Raw genomic sequence first — 17,984 nt, forward strand, 5'->3', positions numbered from 1 at the left:
CCTTTTCTTAAGCAAGGTAAACAAAGCTTTAAGAAGAAATCAGAATTACTTTAAACATAATTGCCAATCTACTTAATTACTGAATTACAAGTATCTTGCTGAATGTCATCACCCTTCAAACTCAAAAGGTCACCTTTAGCAAGGTTCTCTTTTTGTTTAAAAACACTTCCCATTAAGACAACTAAATAGAGTGCAAAGTGATATATTCATCACCTAGTTTCTTAAACAGTCCATGTGCAGCTCGCAAAAGTTTGGAGCTAATTTGCCTCTAACTCTGGAGACCGACACATCTCCTGATGCCACTAAAGAACAATCATCACAATGATTCTCCTTCCTCCTGTTTGTGGGCACTGCAGGCAAACAAGAGAGGCTGCAGCAAAGGACAGCTCAAACAGTAACTGTTCCTTATTGAGCATAAAATACAGGTGAAACTGGCAGTAACAACATTCTCTCAGAGCAAACTGAACAGTGGCAATCACTTCATTGCCCCCATAGTTCTGCATTGAGAGAACCAAAGAGGAAAGCAGTCAGTTACAGACAGAGCTACAGATAAAAACCCCTCTCCACAGAAGACAGATTCCTAAAATATTACATACTCTCTTGCTCAGCAACCATTTTTAATTTAACTGTGTTTATCCTCAGCATCCATTGTACTACTATAACTGGGTTACACATGGCACCACAGATGGTGCTAAGTGACTCCAGGTAATCAGAGGAAAGCTTTTGTGAAATAGTAACATTTAAGAAGTAATAAAATTATGTTTCTTTTTCTTATTAAGTTCCAGTCCCATTTCTCGCTGTGCTTAATACAAAACTAATCTCAGATTTATAGAGCAGCAACATTTTTGGAACCCAAAAATATGTGAATGAATAAAAAACAATTCTTTATAAGACTTGTCAAAAATAAACTGAGAAATGCATCCATTTAAGGAAGAAGTTTAAAGAAGTGGAGGGACAGGAGTCAATTTTTTTTTTATGCCTCCTATTACTCAAAAAAATAGCAATAGTTTTTATTCACACTGCATAAGAATGTTTTATTTATGAAATCATCTGATTTACGTATTTCTACATTTAACACACATTTGGTCCATGAATCATTCTACTAGCATTAATTCTTTCCATCAAATCCACAAGTAAATTCTTTTCCATTTAAGATCACCATCCTAGCGGACAAGAGTTCTTAATTTTTTCAAATTCCAAGCACTAGTCCAGTTACCAATTTAAGGACTTTTACACATGGGGAATATATAATAGAAAAGCTCTTGCTTCTAGCCTTGAATGGTTGTTGGCAGTAACCATGGTTATCACCATTTGCAGTGATGGCAGTGATGGCAGCTGCATCCACAGCAAAGCAAGCTAGACACTTTAAATTATAACACATCTGTGCTTCCTCGGACATCATCTTTCGCACTTGGAGTTTGTTGCACAAAACTGAGCAACTTAAGTAATTTTTAAAGCCTAGTACCAATTTTAAATATTTTAAAGCCAAATAGTACCACTTCAGTATTTTCAACATGCTTTCTTTAGTTGCTCTTTGGATTAAACAATAATTATCAATATTTCTACTGCTATGTGTCATTCTTCACTTTTTTTTAAATTAAAGACACATTTGCATTCACAGAACTACTATTATTTGGTTCCAAGCAAGTATTGCATTGAAGTTCTAGCATGAATTGATTTCAGGTTTTAGGACACCTTGCTTCAGAAACTTTTGTCTGCACAACATGGCCCGTCTCCCGCCTTTACATAAACAAGCCTCTCACTATATACTGTCAGTCACTAAGAACAACTTTGTGTTCATTTCTCTTCAATAACTAAGCATCATGTAACATAAGGGTTGGCAGTGAGGTCTCAGTAGGTAAAGATGCTAAAATCCTCTCAACTTTCTGTTAACTGCAGTGAAGGATAACTCTAGGGGAGAAGAGATTGTTTCAACAAAACACAGAAGTTTGTCATCTTCCCAATAGATTACAAAAAAAAATAATAAAAAAAATTGTAGCTCCTCAGCCCCAAGTCGACCAGAGTACCTGACTTTTTACAAATTTTCTGCAGTGAGAACCGCTGTTATGAAACAGGCCACAACCATATTAAGTCAAAATCCCAGACAAAATATCTTCACATTCCACTGTCTACAATTGTAGCAAATACCACCTTCACTAGAGCTTTGATATCTATAACCTCATTTCAGGTTTTAGGTCCTTGCCGATTCAGCTAAATAATACTTTTCTGAATAGCTTAAGTTAAAGTTGTAACAGTTTACAAACAGCTAAGAAAATACCTGTAGAGTAAATTACATGCCTTAAAAACTAAATTCCTTCCCCCCCACACTTTTTGATATAGGACAACTACAGAATGACCACGTGTAAATTGGCTTTTCAAGTATATTTCAGGTTCTAAGATTCTTCAGGAGGTGATCAATACAGACACCCAGACTGTCTTAGAACACTAAGTTTAGCTCACTTGATAGTTTCTCAGTTTCTAGTGTTCTTTTTTGATAGCACCATTTGAGTTTTAACACTTTATTTCTTCATTCCAGTTTTTTCATTTGGCAGTTTCACTTGTTACTTTCTGGGGTTTTTTAAGCAAGTTTCTATTTATTGCCACATAATCTGCTCCAGGAACTGGTAAACAAACATCTAAATGCCAACCTATGTGTACCAAGTACCCCTCAGTGGATGTTTCATGACTGTAGCTAACAACAGTGGAAACCTGGAATATATCGACAGATCATCTCATTATCATATGATCAGTAAATCACCCAACTTGCTTAAAACACAGGGAGACTAGAAGAGAAGAAATCTAATACCTCAAGTGACGCAGTCCAGTAGAAGTAAAGATGCCATTGATTCACGTCTGGACCAGTTAACAGAGAGACTAAAATGGACATCAACTTTCCAAATGCTTCTGCCAAACAGTGTATTTATGAATTCATAAAAGCTTTTGAGGCTCAAGCTTTTTATTGCCAACACTGAATCTACACTGCGGATTGTAAGAATGAAGTGATACGAAAATGCAAAAGCAGAACCTCTCATTGACTTATGTTGCCATTAGAACAAAGGAGCAATTGTGAAATCTCTCTTGATGGAGCAGCACAGAAAGCATAGGCCAGCAGGAAGGTATCTTCCAACAACAGTGACTGTTGCAGGCAGTTGCCTTGAGGCCCTTTAGTTTGCGTTACCTACCCAGAATTATTACAAGCTTCACTTCTGCCAGTTCTCTGCAGTCCTATACATGAATGCCTCCAAAGCAGGCAGCTCCTGTACAACAGAAGTAGCTTTTTCTAGTCCTTTGCTACTCTACCTATCCTTACAAACTTGTAGAAAAGTCTGGACCTTCATTCCTCTTTCTAAGAAATTTAAATGTGCCATATCAGTCATGACCACCTACTTGGAGCAAGTAAGACCTGATTCAGTTTGCAGAAACTTTGTTGCACCTAATGGATGAAAAGGTAAGAGCCCAGCCCCACTCTTAGGGGCTCTGCTATGCTTACAGAACTAACAAGTAAAAATAACAGTGTCTTCTCCTTGCTTTTATACCATCCATCTTCAACATGAAAATCATTCAAGCAAGATGCATGAATGTATCTCAAAGAGGAGTATGTTACTTCATAATACCAAACACAGTGACTGTAAATACCTTACTGGTTCACAGCACCAGAACATGAAACCACACCATACAGAAATCATGACTACAGCATTACACATAACAAAGCAGTGCCTGAAGACAAAAATAAACATGCTTGGGTAGCTAATATTTAATTTATTTAATGTAGCTGCCATACATACATTTCATTATTGTGTTTTCTTTGACACAACAGTTAATTTAGTCAGCTTGCATGCTGGTAATGGACAATAGCTCCTCTTGGCCAAAGGTTCAAGCACCTTTTAATACAGCAATTTGCACATACAATTACTGTAATTGAGAAATCCTTTACTCTGTTTTGATCCCATCATTATCATGATCATAGTTTTAAGAATCCATATGAGCTTTCAAGCATCTTTTACAATGCACGCAGTAAGGTCATAGGTAAATCAACTGATTCAGGGGCATCCTCAATAAACAAAACTCCTAGACAAAGTTGAGAAACAGAATTCTAACTGTATCTCTAGCCTCATACATGTAAACAATAGATCTATAGGAAATATTAAAGCTGAATCTTGAAAGCTGTGAAATGAGTACTCAACTGAAGGAGGAATACAAAGAAGCATTTAAAGCTGTTCACCTCCTTCCCCATACACCTACTTTAACAGGTAACAAACATCAAGATCACTTTAACTCAGTGTTACAGAAGTCAAAAGCACTGCCAAACCACACGAGACATACAGTAAGTGTATTCCAAAACTGAAGAGCTATACCAAAAAATAGGTGTCACACATTCCAGAAAACTGTCATTAAGGCTGTGTCTGACTATATGCGACATTACTATATTGAAATGCACGGAAATACCCTGTTCAGGATGATACCGCTTCAGCTACCAGAGTAGGAACTTCAATAGTAATGCACCACGAAATTCCCATTAAATCCTACATGTCAGTTAGCAACAGCTACAGGACTAATATACAGTGTCACACATGGATACTAGACAATACATGACAGACACAGGACAAGTCAAAAGCAACTGAAATAATTTTCCCTTCCCCTGCTTCTAAATGTTTTACCTTAAATTTCTGGCACTCCTGTGTACTTCAAAGTGATTTTTTTCTCATAGAAATTAACATAAACATCACAGAATCATTTGGGTTGGAAGGGACCTTAAAGATCATCTAGCTCCAACCCCCTGCCACGTGCAGGGACACCTTCCACCAGCCCAGGCTGCTCCCAGCCCCATCCAGCCTGGCCCTGAGCCCTGCCAGGGATGGGGCACCCACAGCTGCTCTGGGCAGCCTGGGCCAGTGTCTCACCACCTGCACAGTAAAGAATTTCTTCCCAATATCTCATCTAAATCTACCCTCTTTCAGTTTAAAGCCACTCCCCCTTGTCCTATCGCTATTTGCCCTGCTAAAAAGTCCATCCCCATCTTTCCTGTACGCCCCTTTAGGCGCTGGCAGGCTGCTCTAAGGTCTCCCCAGAGCCTGCTCTTCTCCAGGCTAAAGGAGCCCAATTCTCTCAGCCTGTCCTCATACAGGAGGTGCTCCAGCCCTCTGATCATCCTCGTGGCCCTCCTCTGGACCTACTCGTGCTGGTCCACGGCTTCCTCATGTTGGGGCCCCCCAGAGCTGAACGCAGTACTCCAGGTGGGGTCTCCCCAGAGCAGAGAAGGGCAGAATCGCCTCCCTCAACCTGCTGATCACATTTCTTTTGATGCAGCCCAGGATGCAGTTGGTTTTCTGGGCTGCAAGCACACACTGTTGCCTCATACTCAGTTTTTCATCCACCAATACCACCAAGTCATCCTCAGGGCCAACTCAACCAACAGCGGACTCACTGGCCTGCCTGTATCCACATTTGGGATTTCCCCAACCCACATGCAAGACCTTGCACTTGGCCTTGTTGAACTTCATGATGTTCACACAGGCCCACTTCTCAAGCCTGTCAAGGTCCACCTGGACAACATCCCTTCCCTCTAGAGTAGCAACTACATCTCTGAGCTTGGTGTCATCTGCAAACTTGCTGAGGGTACACTCCATCCCACTGTCCACATTGCTGACAAAGATGTTAAATACTACTGGTCCCAATACGGACCCCTGAGGGACACCACTCGTCACTGAGACATCAAGCCGTGGACCACAACTCTTTCAATATGACCATATAGCCAATTCTTTAACCACCAAGTGGTCCATCCATCAAATCCATGTCTCTCCAGTTTAGGGACAAGGATGTCATGCAGGACAGCACCAAGTGCTCTGCACAAGTCGAGGTGAATTATATCAGTTACCCTTCCCTTAACCACCAATGCTGTAACCCCATTGTAGAAGGCCACCAAACATGTCAGGCACTATTGGCACTATTTGCCCTTAGTGAAGCCATGTTGGCTGTCACCAATTGCCTCCTTATTTTCCATGTGCCTTAGCATAGTTTCCAGGAGAATCTGTTCCATGATCTTTCTGGATACAGAGGTGAGGGCAACCAACCTGTAGTTCCCCAGGTCTTCCTTTTTTCCCTTTTTGAAAACAGAAGTTATTTTTCCCTTTTTTTCAGTCAGTAGGAACTTTACCAGTCTGCCACAACTTTTCTAATATGATAGATAGTGACAAGATCATGACATCTATATAGCCAGGATTTGATTTCAAAAGTTTGAATTTGAAACAAATAATTTATAACCAAGTTTTACTACAGCACAGTTACAGCAATTCACCTGAACCATTCTTCTGTGATGTTATTTTAAGACAATTTCTTTGGCCAGAGTTAGGTTGCTCCTCTAAAAGTTTTACCTCTACCTCTATTCCTATGACTGGAATTGTAAGAGATCCCAGCAACTCTTTGCATACCCAATTAAAAACTTATATGGACATATCCATTTTTAAAGTGCTAAGAACAGCAGCAACACCATCAAGGTTAAGTTAGCCCTCAAGTGAAACGTCAAATTCCGCCCCCCCCGCAACTTCCACTTTGTATCCAGTTTTCCAGGTTTCTCAATTTGCCACACAAAACCTAGCTGAGGGAAAGACTGAACTGCTAAGTTTGCTTGTTACAGTCATCCACACTGTCTGACAATGTGAAAAATATTTCCCCCTCCCCGCCTTTTTTGGGGGGTGGGGGCAGGGCAGATAACACACAACACTAACTTGTATCCAGAAGCATACATGACATTTTTTCAGCTTGGTCATGGCTTCTCTTCTCAAGACAGCACACAGAAGTACTAAGCATACTCCTAAAGTAAGATCTAATTGGAAATAGGGATATCACTTTTCTGCAAAATGACAGCACCATCCAGAAGCAAGAAATCCAAGTTTCTGTCATCTAAATTCTATCTTTTTGAAATATGTCTAACCAATTCCGGTGATCTTTCAGTCACCGGACAAACCTTTCCACTTGAATTCACTTTCCAGGAAAGAAATCAAGATTCCATACACCATAAAGAAAACTTTATTAAAGCCCCAACACGTGGGCAAGAAATCCACTGTCTTCCAGCTCCAAACCTATCCTGTCACATATGAGCGACTGGAAAACCTTATTGAAACACCTTAACCACAACGTCTAAGACTTGTTTCTTTCTGTGGCTTCCCTCCATACCCATGAATCTGGCATTCTTCACTGTATAACCTAGTCTTTGCAGAAAAGGTGTTAGAAATGTCCCCCTACAAGTCACATCATCATCACTATGCACTCCTGACAAATGGCAATTTGAAGCTCTTCCTACTAAGGATAGAAGTTAGGATGTTTTTCATTTCCTGAATAGGTAAGACTTTACTAAGCCAGCAAAATTCCCAAAGAGCAATATACATTTCACTTTAAAAGCAGTACACAGGAAGGGCGCAAGTCTTTAGTACCTGGTCTCAGGCAAGTCACAGAATAAACATCTCCCCAAAGACAAAACCCCTACCACTCCGCTGATCCATAACAAATGCAGCACACTGCAGCACTCCAGGGAGTGCTCAGGACTCCCTTTTGCAGCCCAGGATGAAGGCAGCAGGTGCCAGGTCACAGAAGGGGAGCCACGAGAGCAGAGAAAGAACAAAGCAGAGTGTGCTGATGTGAGGTTAAACAGTAGATAATCTAGCATGGCACATTGGGACCCTACTTTTGAGGAAGAAATGGGCAAGAAAACAGACAATCTTTTATCTGTGAGCATTTACTGATTTGCATAAAGATGGGAAGCTGCTGGTACGGTTTCTCTGCCCGAGAACCCTTTCCACAGCACTTTACTGTTGAGATGGGCACCACTGCTACCATATTTAAATCAAACATATCTGAAATGTTTAGAACATCATAGCTTCAGGTGACCATTCCCTGTAGATTACGAAATGGACAGAGAACTTCTTGCAATTCCAATTGAAATATCCATTCCCAGCATCTGTGTTCTCCCATTCTGTAACACCAGCAACATATTAAATACACACAGCTCCCGATCTCACGTTAGCTATTTTGAAACACATTCTAAAAATGCAGTCACAGTTACTCAGTTTCATACTCCATATCAGACACCTAAAAGTCAGGCATTACAGCACCTAAGTTGTACTGTAGGATTCGATTCCAGTATATAACTAAGCTCCCATTATAGGGAAGGGAGGGGAAAAAGAGAAAACCTGCAAGTTCTTTTCAATCAAGTTCACAACCAAAACTACAGACAAATCACATGCTTTGTTTCAACAAAAACATTAGCATGCAGCAGATGCTGACTGGACTGATAGCTTCCATTTGTTTATTTAACAGTCATGCACCATTACCAACAGCAGTCATTTGGTTCCTATTCTCCCCCAGGCTGCATTGCTTTAAGGCTTATCAGCAATTCTATTTCTGTATCATTGGCCTTTTTTTTTTTTTTTTTGAGCTTATATCTATGATTCTGCAAAAAGAACCTTGTTGGTTTTTTTAAGCACTGCTTGATTCCGAGGTCCACTTGAATTGTTAATAGTCCTGCAAAAAAACAATTGTATTTAGGAGCACAGTTTTACTCCTGAGAAGTGCAAACAGCACAACTTAAAGGCTTCTCTAATAATGGACTACCAAAACTTAAAAGTTGCAGGAACTGCAAAGCCTTTATTCAGCACCAGGGTTTACCTTATTCTAACAAATAGATGCCCACCCACTTCCATCCCAATTATATTTGGGAAAGCAACCAGTATAATTCCCTGCATGCAAACCTGCACAGTTTGATAAAGGAACCAATTTGTGATTTATCAAGCAAACATTCAGCATCCTGGACTGCATAATCACATACTTCCCAGTTCACTGCAAGGCACTACTCGTTCTCTTGCTGCTCTTTCATAAAAGAAATTGCTCTCCCGCTGCAGTGACCATCTTACCTGCTGCTTACTGGTGCATTTAGCCTTTCAGTATTCCCAAAGAGAATAAGCAAGCTACAGGTCACACTATGTACTGTTACAGTTACTGCTTTATAGGGCTAGTCCAGTAATAAACTAGAAATTTGGAATATTTAAGCAGGGCAAACAGAACAGCCTCCATTTCATTAACTTATTCCTGTATACCCTGCCCACACCACAGAGGACAACTGCTGATGGCAAAGGGGGGAGCTGAGGGAGGCTGACACAAACACATTAGCACACTTCCATAGAACAGACCAGTCCTAAGTTGTTACTCTGGTTTTGATTTTCAGTTGCAAAGGAAATCTAACCTAGTAGCACTTTAGGTGTGGTTTTCTTCAGTTGCATCAACAAAATAGAAGATTTTTGCCTGAACAACTCACTTCCAGCTTTTCAGTCACATCAAAATAATTTGAATTTGCTGTATAGTGCACATGAAATTTTTTGGCTAGATGTAGAATACAAAATCATCAACAGAACTACTCGTATGCAGGTTGCAGTAAAGAAACTTGCAGCTCAAACTCACAGAGCACTTCACAGGAGCAACAGAGCACATCGTATTCCCATTAGCTATTCTCATTTAAATATCATCTCAAGGCAGCTATTAACAAGAAAATCACGCCTGGGATGTAGCTGCTCCCAGCTCCCCAGTTATTACTAGAGAATCCAGTGCAACAGAAGGCATTACGTTTTCTTCTCCACAAACTAGTTTCTATTTAGAAACTACTTATGCCTGTTCCTGAGGCTTTGGAATCTAAAGCACTACAGCAATGCAAGCTCTTCACAGATTACAAGCCTGCAGTATCAACAAAGACTACAGTGTCTCAGGAAAAGATACAGTTGCAACTCATGCAGCTTCGCAAATCCGATTACAGCAGTTGTGCAAGGATGCATCTCGATTGCTATCTGCTCTAAATATGGAGCATTGCATACTGGAAACTACAGTCTCCACTGGCCACACGTGGTATTAAAAAAGCAGGTGGCAATAGTATCCTGTTTGATGCAAATTAGAGCCTTCAGATTCCTGGCAAATTGCCAGAGCTCCCAAACAGAAGTCTTAAATTTTCCCAGAGAAAAAAAACCAACCAAACTAGTTTTTGGACAGGCAATAATATGCTCTAGCACAATACCAAGTCTAACAGAAAAATCCAGAATTAGTTAAAGCAGAAATGTAATCTAAATTAGGACATTAGTAATTAGGTCAAGTTAATACCAAAAACCATCATGCAAAATGTTAGGAGGAGGCCAGCAAGGCCTCTAGGGGCTGGGGAAGACGCTTGAATGGCAGAAAGTTAGCTAGCTGTAATTAGCGATTATGAACATTTTTCCAGATTGACCTATTTAAAATAAATAGAAGTTCTTTAAAAAGATATGCATAAAATTAATGTAAGCAAGACTGAATTTGACAGAAAAGATTCTTAAAGGGTTTTATCCACAGAAACAGCAAAGGTAGGAAGAAGCTATTTCACATCCAATGACTAAACTGCAAAGCTTATTTAATCTGTGCAACAGATTAAAGCTTCCTCCTTATGGTTCATACAGAAATTCATGACTGCATAAAGACAGAAACTATAAAAGCTTTAAGTTACCAACTTACCTAGTGTGGAGGGGGGGAAACATGAACAGAAAAAAACCAAAAACAGAACACCATGTCAAGTGGGATACAGTTCAGAATGACTACAGACTCCCCAATAGGTGGTAAAACAAATATACAGATAATGAAATAAACCACGGAGAAAACTCATTTTTATTTTTCATCAGACTTGAAATCTTAACACAAATCTTAACACCTGATGATTTTCAGAACACAGGGACTTCTCAGCAAGCTTCAGCATCTGAATGTACAATTGACTAATCAGTGAATACTGAACACCATACCAAACCAACACTGCCTTAAAAAAGAATTAAGCAAATACCTCCTCTCTGATTTTCCTCAGCCTCCAGTATTCGTCCAACACAGCCACCTTCCAAAAACTTCTCTTTACTCACACTCCTCTTGAATCTGCACATGGTCCATCCCTCCGATAATCTCTTTCAATGAACACAAGTAATTATCTATTTTTATCTCACTCTGCAACATCCAAACTTTATAACAACCTTGACATGCCATCCACCTATTTCCCTGATGCTTTTGACTAATTTCATTCTATTCCCTAATCCGCAAATGCTCTTCCTGAGCCAGTCCATATGGCCACTACATTACTGTGCTATCTGCACTGCTAGGTCAGGCCAATAGTCCATCTAGCCTAGTATTGTCTGACAGAGGTGATACAAAATACTCCTTACAGAAACCAAAGTGAGCTCAACAGATACCTGACTCTCCTTTGTTACAGGACACCTGCTAAAAAAATGCCATAAACACATTTTAAACAGGCCTACTTTTTAGAAAAGAATGCTAATTAAAAATTGCCTATCAAATACTGCATTATTAAAACACGATATATGTAAATACCTAGTTCAGCCTTGGGTTTTTAGCTTTATTTTATGTTTGTACAGAGCCTACTAATGAGAGTACAGGATGTGAACACTTCTGGAAAATGCAGAGCATGTGTCTTTCATGGGTTTTCACAGACACTTGAAACTTCAGATTGGTTACGAGAATCTATAAAAATTCAACAGTTAGAGGTAGAGTGAGAGAAACTGACCATTTTCCTGTGTGATCTTAAGATTTTGTCCTCAGTATTTTGTCATCCTACAGTGCATGTTAAGTTGCAGTCACACAAGTGAGTTGATACCACAGCCAAAGTACAAACCAGCTCCTCTCCAGTCTAGACTTTGTCTAGGTTCTAAATCATCAGCATGCCTAATCCAAGACTACCTTTACCATCTCACTTCCTACATTCCCTGCCTTTCTCAACAGACCACCAGATTTCCCTAAATTCCTACGCTTACTATGCAGGTTGATATCTCCACTATCTACAAAGTAACATCCAAATAGCATCAATACCTGAGAAAAACCCAATACACATCTATATTAAGAGTATCTACAACTACTGAGAATACACTCTAGCAAGATGGAAGTCTGTAATTCCTATTTCAAGTGAAGGACAAGCGACTCCCTTTACTCAAAAATTTTGAGCTAGGTACAGTCTAGTGAAAGACATCACTTAGCCTCATTTAGTCAGCTAAGCTTATCAAAATCATCTTTTACTGTTACCAGATCTCAAATTAGATGCCTTCAAAACCATGAAGATGACTTGGAAACAAGGAGTCCAAATTTATTCATCAAACTGAGCACAAGTCTCCCACTGTGAAGGGGTCAGCAAGAAGTAAGTTTGCATCTCACGTGTTTTATAAAAAGGACATTGAGACAGATTTAGAGGCATTACAGATCTTTTGCTGAATTCCACTCACTCACCAAGAGTAAAACCACACATGATCACTAAGACAGCTGACTGTCCAATTTACTATGATTTCAAATAAATAAATAAAGATGCAAGCTTGACCCAGCTTAAGCCACAGACTTACCTTATCACCTATACTGCAAATGGACAGAAGTGACTGAACTAGGATAACTGTAGCCAGAGGTGTACTTGCTGGCAACCTACTAGGGAAGACTGTATATATTAAGAATGCACAATATTCAGCGATGCTCTAGAAACTACTTAGTTACTCTCACTTGTCATCAGCACTGATAAGTTTATACAGAAAATAAATCTTAGCATTCTCTAAAAACATACAGTAAGGTAACAAAAATAACGCATTGCTATGAAAACATTTATACGGCATTTTTACTACTGCAATAAATTTAATTCTATCAGCATTAGCTCTGAGGGTTTTCTACAAGAAGGTATGTGCAAAAAAAAGTTTGTGACCAGAGATGAAAAAAGGGGAACTTCAGCTTCATAAAATCCATTGTGCTAGTGTTTCACAAGCATTCATACCAGATTAGGAACCTGTCGTATCAGCAGGTGATGTCATTAGCTTTCAATATGAATAATGATAAAGAATTTACAGTGCAGAAGTCGCAGGAACGGAGACATCACAAAAAGAGCAGAGGGCACACGAACAGAAGGCAAAAAAGTGGCAGTCCTGACACGGATCTCAGATTTGCTCTATAAAACAAGCCAAGTGGGGTCGGGGAAGAAGGTTACTTTAAAAAGAAGAAACAAGGAAAGTAAACAGTAAGAATTTTAAAAAGTTATGCTGATTTTTATTTGTGGTTTTAGTAAAGTCTGGCAGAAATGAGAAAGGTGACAAATAAAGTTTATAAAGTAATTTTAGTCTCTGCTCCTCAGATCCTGTTTGTTCTTAATCACCTTTGGATGAAAAATAAGATTTCTTTCCCACTTGCACTTGGGGACTGTAGGTGGAGACCTCATAATCTACGAACAGAATCAGAAGGAACAGCACAATCTCCTCACCAAAGAGACAGACAGAACATTAAAAAAAAAAAAAGTCTTTGCCACATAGACTGAGAAAAGAAAAATCAAACCAAAACAAATAACTGTATCTACATTAGTCAATAGAACAATGAGAAATACTAAAGCTTTTTAAAACAAAACTGGCTTAAGGCAAGACATGGCATTTCTTTAAAAAGCAGAAAGTCTAGAATACCTGTTGTCTCCATACACTTATGAACTTGAGTCCTGAGTAAATTCTGGCATGAAGTCCCCAAACTGAATGATACAAACATCACAGAGAAAGACAACAGTTGTACAGTCATCTGCCTGAAGCATAGCACAATTTTGCCAGAATATCCATTTCCCACTGCAAGCCTGCTAATGCTGCATAGTTAACCCCTGCACATACAGCATTCATTATGAATAAAGTACTTGTCGGTGAGAGCCCTTTATCTACTGAAAGACAAGAATATCCAGTGACCTAAGTTTTATATATAAACAAGAAACCTGCAATAACTTGGAAACAAGATAACATTGACATATGATACAAGACAAGCCTGTATAGAATGGAGTAGACCAGAAGCTCCACCCAGAATTTTAATCAGGAAAAGATTTTGCAGGACCTCCTTTATTTCTAATGCAGGCTGCAGAGCCTTCAAAACAGAATTCTCTACATCTGAAAACTTAAAGATCCTAAAAACCTTCTTTGACACTAGCAGCACAGTACTGTAATTAATTGTTATGTTTTAAGTTTTACCAGTTGCTGAATTATTTCTACTACTCTAGTTGAAAGTTTCTTCATTAGTAGGAGGTCAACTTGTTTTTCTATTTTACTATGAAAAACACATAGCTATTTTAAGTTAGTAACAGATACCACTATAAATAATTTATTGTTCCACTCATCTCCTACCAAAAGGTTTTTTATTGTAATAAACTAAAGTGGGGGGGGGGGGGGGAAGAGCAGATATGAGGTAATGAACAGCAATTCACCTGATTCACGTACAAGGGAAATTCAAGGAGTTCATGCTGCCCAAAGTCAATTAAAAATATAATTTACAATGCATCAGCAATATATACCCATAGTTTAGCTTACTGTCTGTCAGAAAAGTAACAGAACAAATTAATACTTGAATAAGACTGTGCTTTCAAAGTTATTCACAGAATAATAAGCTTCTTTGAAGTCAGTATTTTCCTTCTCAATTTTAAAAAGTGCTGAAACACACAAAGCTGTATCTAACATGGGCTGGAAAATTAGGTTCTCTGTGAATACTGACCAAAACAAAACAGGTGAGTTCAAATATTTCTAAGAGTACAGTTTCCAAAGATGATAAAGTGGGACTACTAGGTTTTTGATGCATGCTAGAAGTAAGCTCACTAAGCACTACACTGCTGGACAGAGAAAATGTTATCAGTGGTTCTCAGCTCCAAGATCCAACACTGCTGGACTGAACAAGTACTAACCAACTATTTGCTCAAGTAATCAGCACTACAGAAGCTTAAAATTCTTTAATAAGCAGCAGGTCAGTTACTGTGCACTTTAGATTTTTGACCTTCTGAGTCTGCCACATATAAAGCATGGCCATCACTTACAGTTGAGGAACATCAAGACAGCACTTCGGGTTTCTCTTGACACTCCATCGCAAACAAAGAAATTCACCCTAACTTCCATATGTTATAGCAAGCTTGAAGAGCATGATTAAGAGCAACGTGTTTGCACAAGAGGTGAAAATTAGGTCAGCTAACCTCCCTTTTTAAAAAAATCAGATCTTCACATTTGAGAGTTGTTATGCTATGAAGAATAAGTATGTATAAACACCTTCTGACATAGATTTGCCCAGCCCTCCTTCCACTCTGGTCTAAAGGCGTCTCACTTTAGTGATGAAAAAAATCCCCCAAATACCGTACGTCTCCTCCTCTCAAAGCACACAAAGCGACCTAGCCGATTCTGCCAACACTGCCGAGTACAGTTATGAGTCACCAAACAGAATGAAACCCAAGGAGGGGGGGGGAGATACGTTGGGCTTAACCCCATTAGTAACAGCAGATCACACCATGATTTTCATAGCCCCAACTGAACCTGCACACACACAAGAAAACTCGCTCTGAAAGGTATTAGGAAACAAAGTACCAGAAAAGTCATAGCTAAGAATCACTTTTTCATATAGAAGTTAAATCTTTTCTGCACACACGCACAGAAGAGCAAGTACCATTGCTAACCAATACTTCAAATGCCTTAAGTTCTGATCAGTGTGATAACAGAGGTATTAATCGACAAAAACAAAGATCACAGCTAACAACTAAACAGAGGCAGAACTCTTTATTCTCAGTGCTCTCCTGGGACTCAGAGAAACCAAGGGACCTACTTCTTTTGATATTGCCCAAAATTTTTTATTTTGTTCTCACATAATCCAGGAAAAGTGTCCTTACCACCAAACTATTGCTTGTTTCATGATAGCTATCAACCATTTGTGCTCTGATAAAATAGCACAGTGCAGGAGCATGAACTTCAGCCTCACACATCATGGGCAGGTGTGCTGGAACAGTTGGGGAATCTTCTCAGACAGGTCAGGGATGTTGTTTCACTTGCACAGAAAGTAAAAAAACAGTTTCAAAAATCTCCAGGGCCAGAAACTCTGTCCTACTTCTACCTGGGAAATGAAAATCCACTGGTCAAAATCTCTGAAATCTAAAATTGAGGATTCTCTGAATCAAGCTGATTTTTTCATTCCTCCCTTGTCCAAAATGGAGCAGAAAAGGAATTCCAGCATAAAGGAGCTTTTACATTTTCAATTATTCTGCTGAATCTCTTTCTGCTGCTGCCATAAAACACAGCTCCAGCACACCACTCAAAAGACCATGCTAGGAACAAAGTAAAATTTAACACCCTCATGAACAGCTTCCCCTCACACTAGCGTCTTAAGTTGTAAACTTTTCACCGGAACATCTTTTTGAACCTGATGTCCATGTATCTGAGCACTGTGCTTTGTCAAGGATAATAGTCAAGTGGACTCCAAGTAACTTAAATCACTTTGTCATACTTCAAGCATCCACGAAACCTCTGCTCTGCACTTCATTTTTGCTAGTACTGCAATTCCTGTCTATTGAGACTTATATTCAAACAGTTAATGAAAGCATTATATCCTGTTAATATGAAAATATCAAAAAAATAATCATTTATCATAACCCAAGAAGATAACATCAAAAAAACATCAGACAGAGCACACATTTAGTGACCATTAAAACCTGCATGTAGCAAAGACTACTAACAAAATCAGTGAAATGCAAACAGCATTTAAAAAACAGTATGCCTTTTGCCTCAGATTTCCTTGTTACTGAGCTTTACACTATTACATTCTCTCACTTCCTGGTTTGTCAGAAACCACACCGTTTTAAAGTCGAAGGTGCTCACTAAAAGGAAGAAGGAGGAACAATGAGTACATTTAGACATGTTTTGCGATCTCTGATAGTAGCAGAGTATCTTTGTAAACTTAAAGACAGTTCTTCTCCTACTGTTTTGTCTTCTTCAGCAAGCAAACATTAACAACTAGCCTAATAGTCTTAAACGTGGCCCAGGAAGTTCAACAGTATGTATTATGTTTGCAGCTTCGACAGGAAAAGTTGTATCCTCAATTTTCAGTGAGATCTGTTACGAAGTATTAAATGCATCCATACTGTATTCAAAAACCAGCAGCTGACTACCTAATTTAAAAAAGAACATTGAAAACACATTCTGCTCTTCCCAATAAGCAATGTAAAGCATTTGCATGAACCACCCCCTGACACCCTCAGCCCCCATACACAGAACATAAAAGTTCTGCCTACTTCCAAAGCAAATAAGAAGCAAAAAGGGACATAAACACCTTCATGGGAAAAGTTGCTTTGACTTAAAACAACAACGTGTGTATTTTGATGACAGCTTGAGTTACTAAATCAACATTTAACTTTCCTGCTGAGTACACCTGTTGAATGTTTAAACATAACAATACACTTAGTCTAAATAAAGCAACAACCTCTCTGAGGCAAACTAAGGTGCACGCTGTTTAGAGCCATTTCAAGTTTAAACGTATATAGATACTTTATTTTCAGCTTCTGAGGTCTTTAAATAAAAAGAACCTAGCTGAAATCTAGCATGGTGAAGGTGCAAACACGTAAAAACATACTGACAGAAAAGTAACATCAAAAAAGCACGGGATTCTTCTGCACGCACATGCTGTCCTTTTCCCTCCTGCCCCCCCAAAAAAGCAATCGACTTACCAGATTAAATACAGTTTCGACTATGTCTCTGTTGGACACTTCACCGACTTCCACCAGTCCAGTCAGCACAGCAAATTTCATCTTGATACCTCGGATGGGGACTCCCGGATTCAGAGGCTGCAGCCCGCTTCCCCCTTCCGCCGCGTTTCCTTCTTTTCCCACTCCTCCTCCTCCATCACCTGTCGGCTGCACAGCTTGTTTGCCCTCGCTCGCCATGGCTAGCTCGCTTCGGCCGGGGCTGTGGCCGCCCGCCGCACGGCCTCCCGCGCAGGTGAGCGGCGGCCCGCGCCTCCCCTCGGCTCCGGCTCCTGAGGAAACCCGCGGCCGCCGGGGGGGCGGGGGGGAGGACGCGCCCTCGGAGTCCCGGCTCTCTCCTCAGCAGGAGGCGTCTGTCCGCAGCTCTGCCCTCGGGCAGGTATTTACAGCCCTGAAGGACAACCCGGGGTGTTTGTCACTTGGCGGA

General features: G+C 39.8%; 1 protein-coding gene across 1 annotated transcript in view; it reads right to left on the reverse strand.

Annotated features, from left to right (window-relative positions):
* LRBA (LPS responsive beige-like anchor protein) overlaps window positions 1–17,742 on the reverse strand; it is a 411,018-nt gene extending 393,276 nt beyond the window's left edge. Inside the window, 1 exon segment of the mRNA XM_055797819.1 lies at window positions 17,522–17,742. Coding sequence (XP_055653794.1) covers window positions 17,522–17,737 — 216 coding nt within the window. The 5' untranslated portion in view covers window positions 17,738–17,742.
* Between the last annotated feature and the right edge of the window lie 242 nt (window positions 17,743–17,984).

This window comes from Falco peregrinus, chromosome 2 (assembly GCF_023634155.1).
Source record: "Falco peregrinus isolate bFalPer1 chromosome 2, bFalPer1.pri, whole genome shotgun sequence".
Lineage (NCBI taxonomy): Eukaryota > Metazoa > Chordata > Aves > Falconiformes > Falconidae > Falco > Falco peregrinus.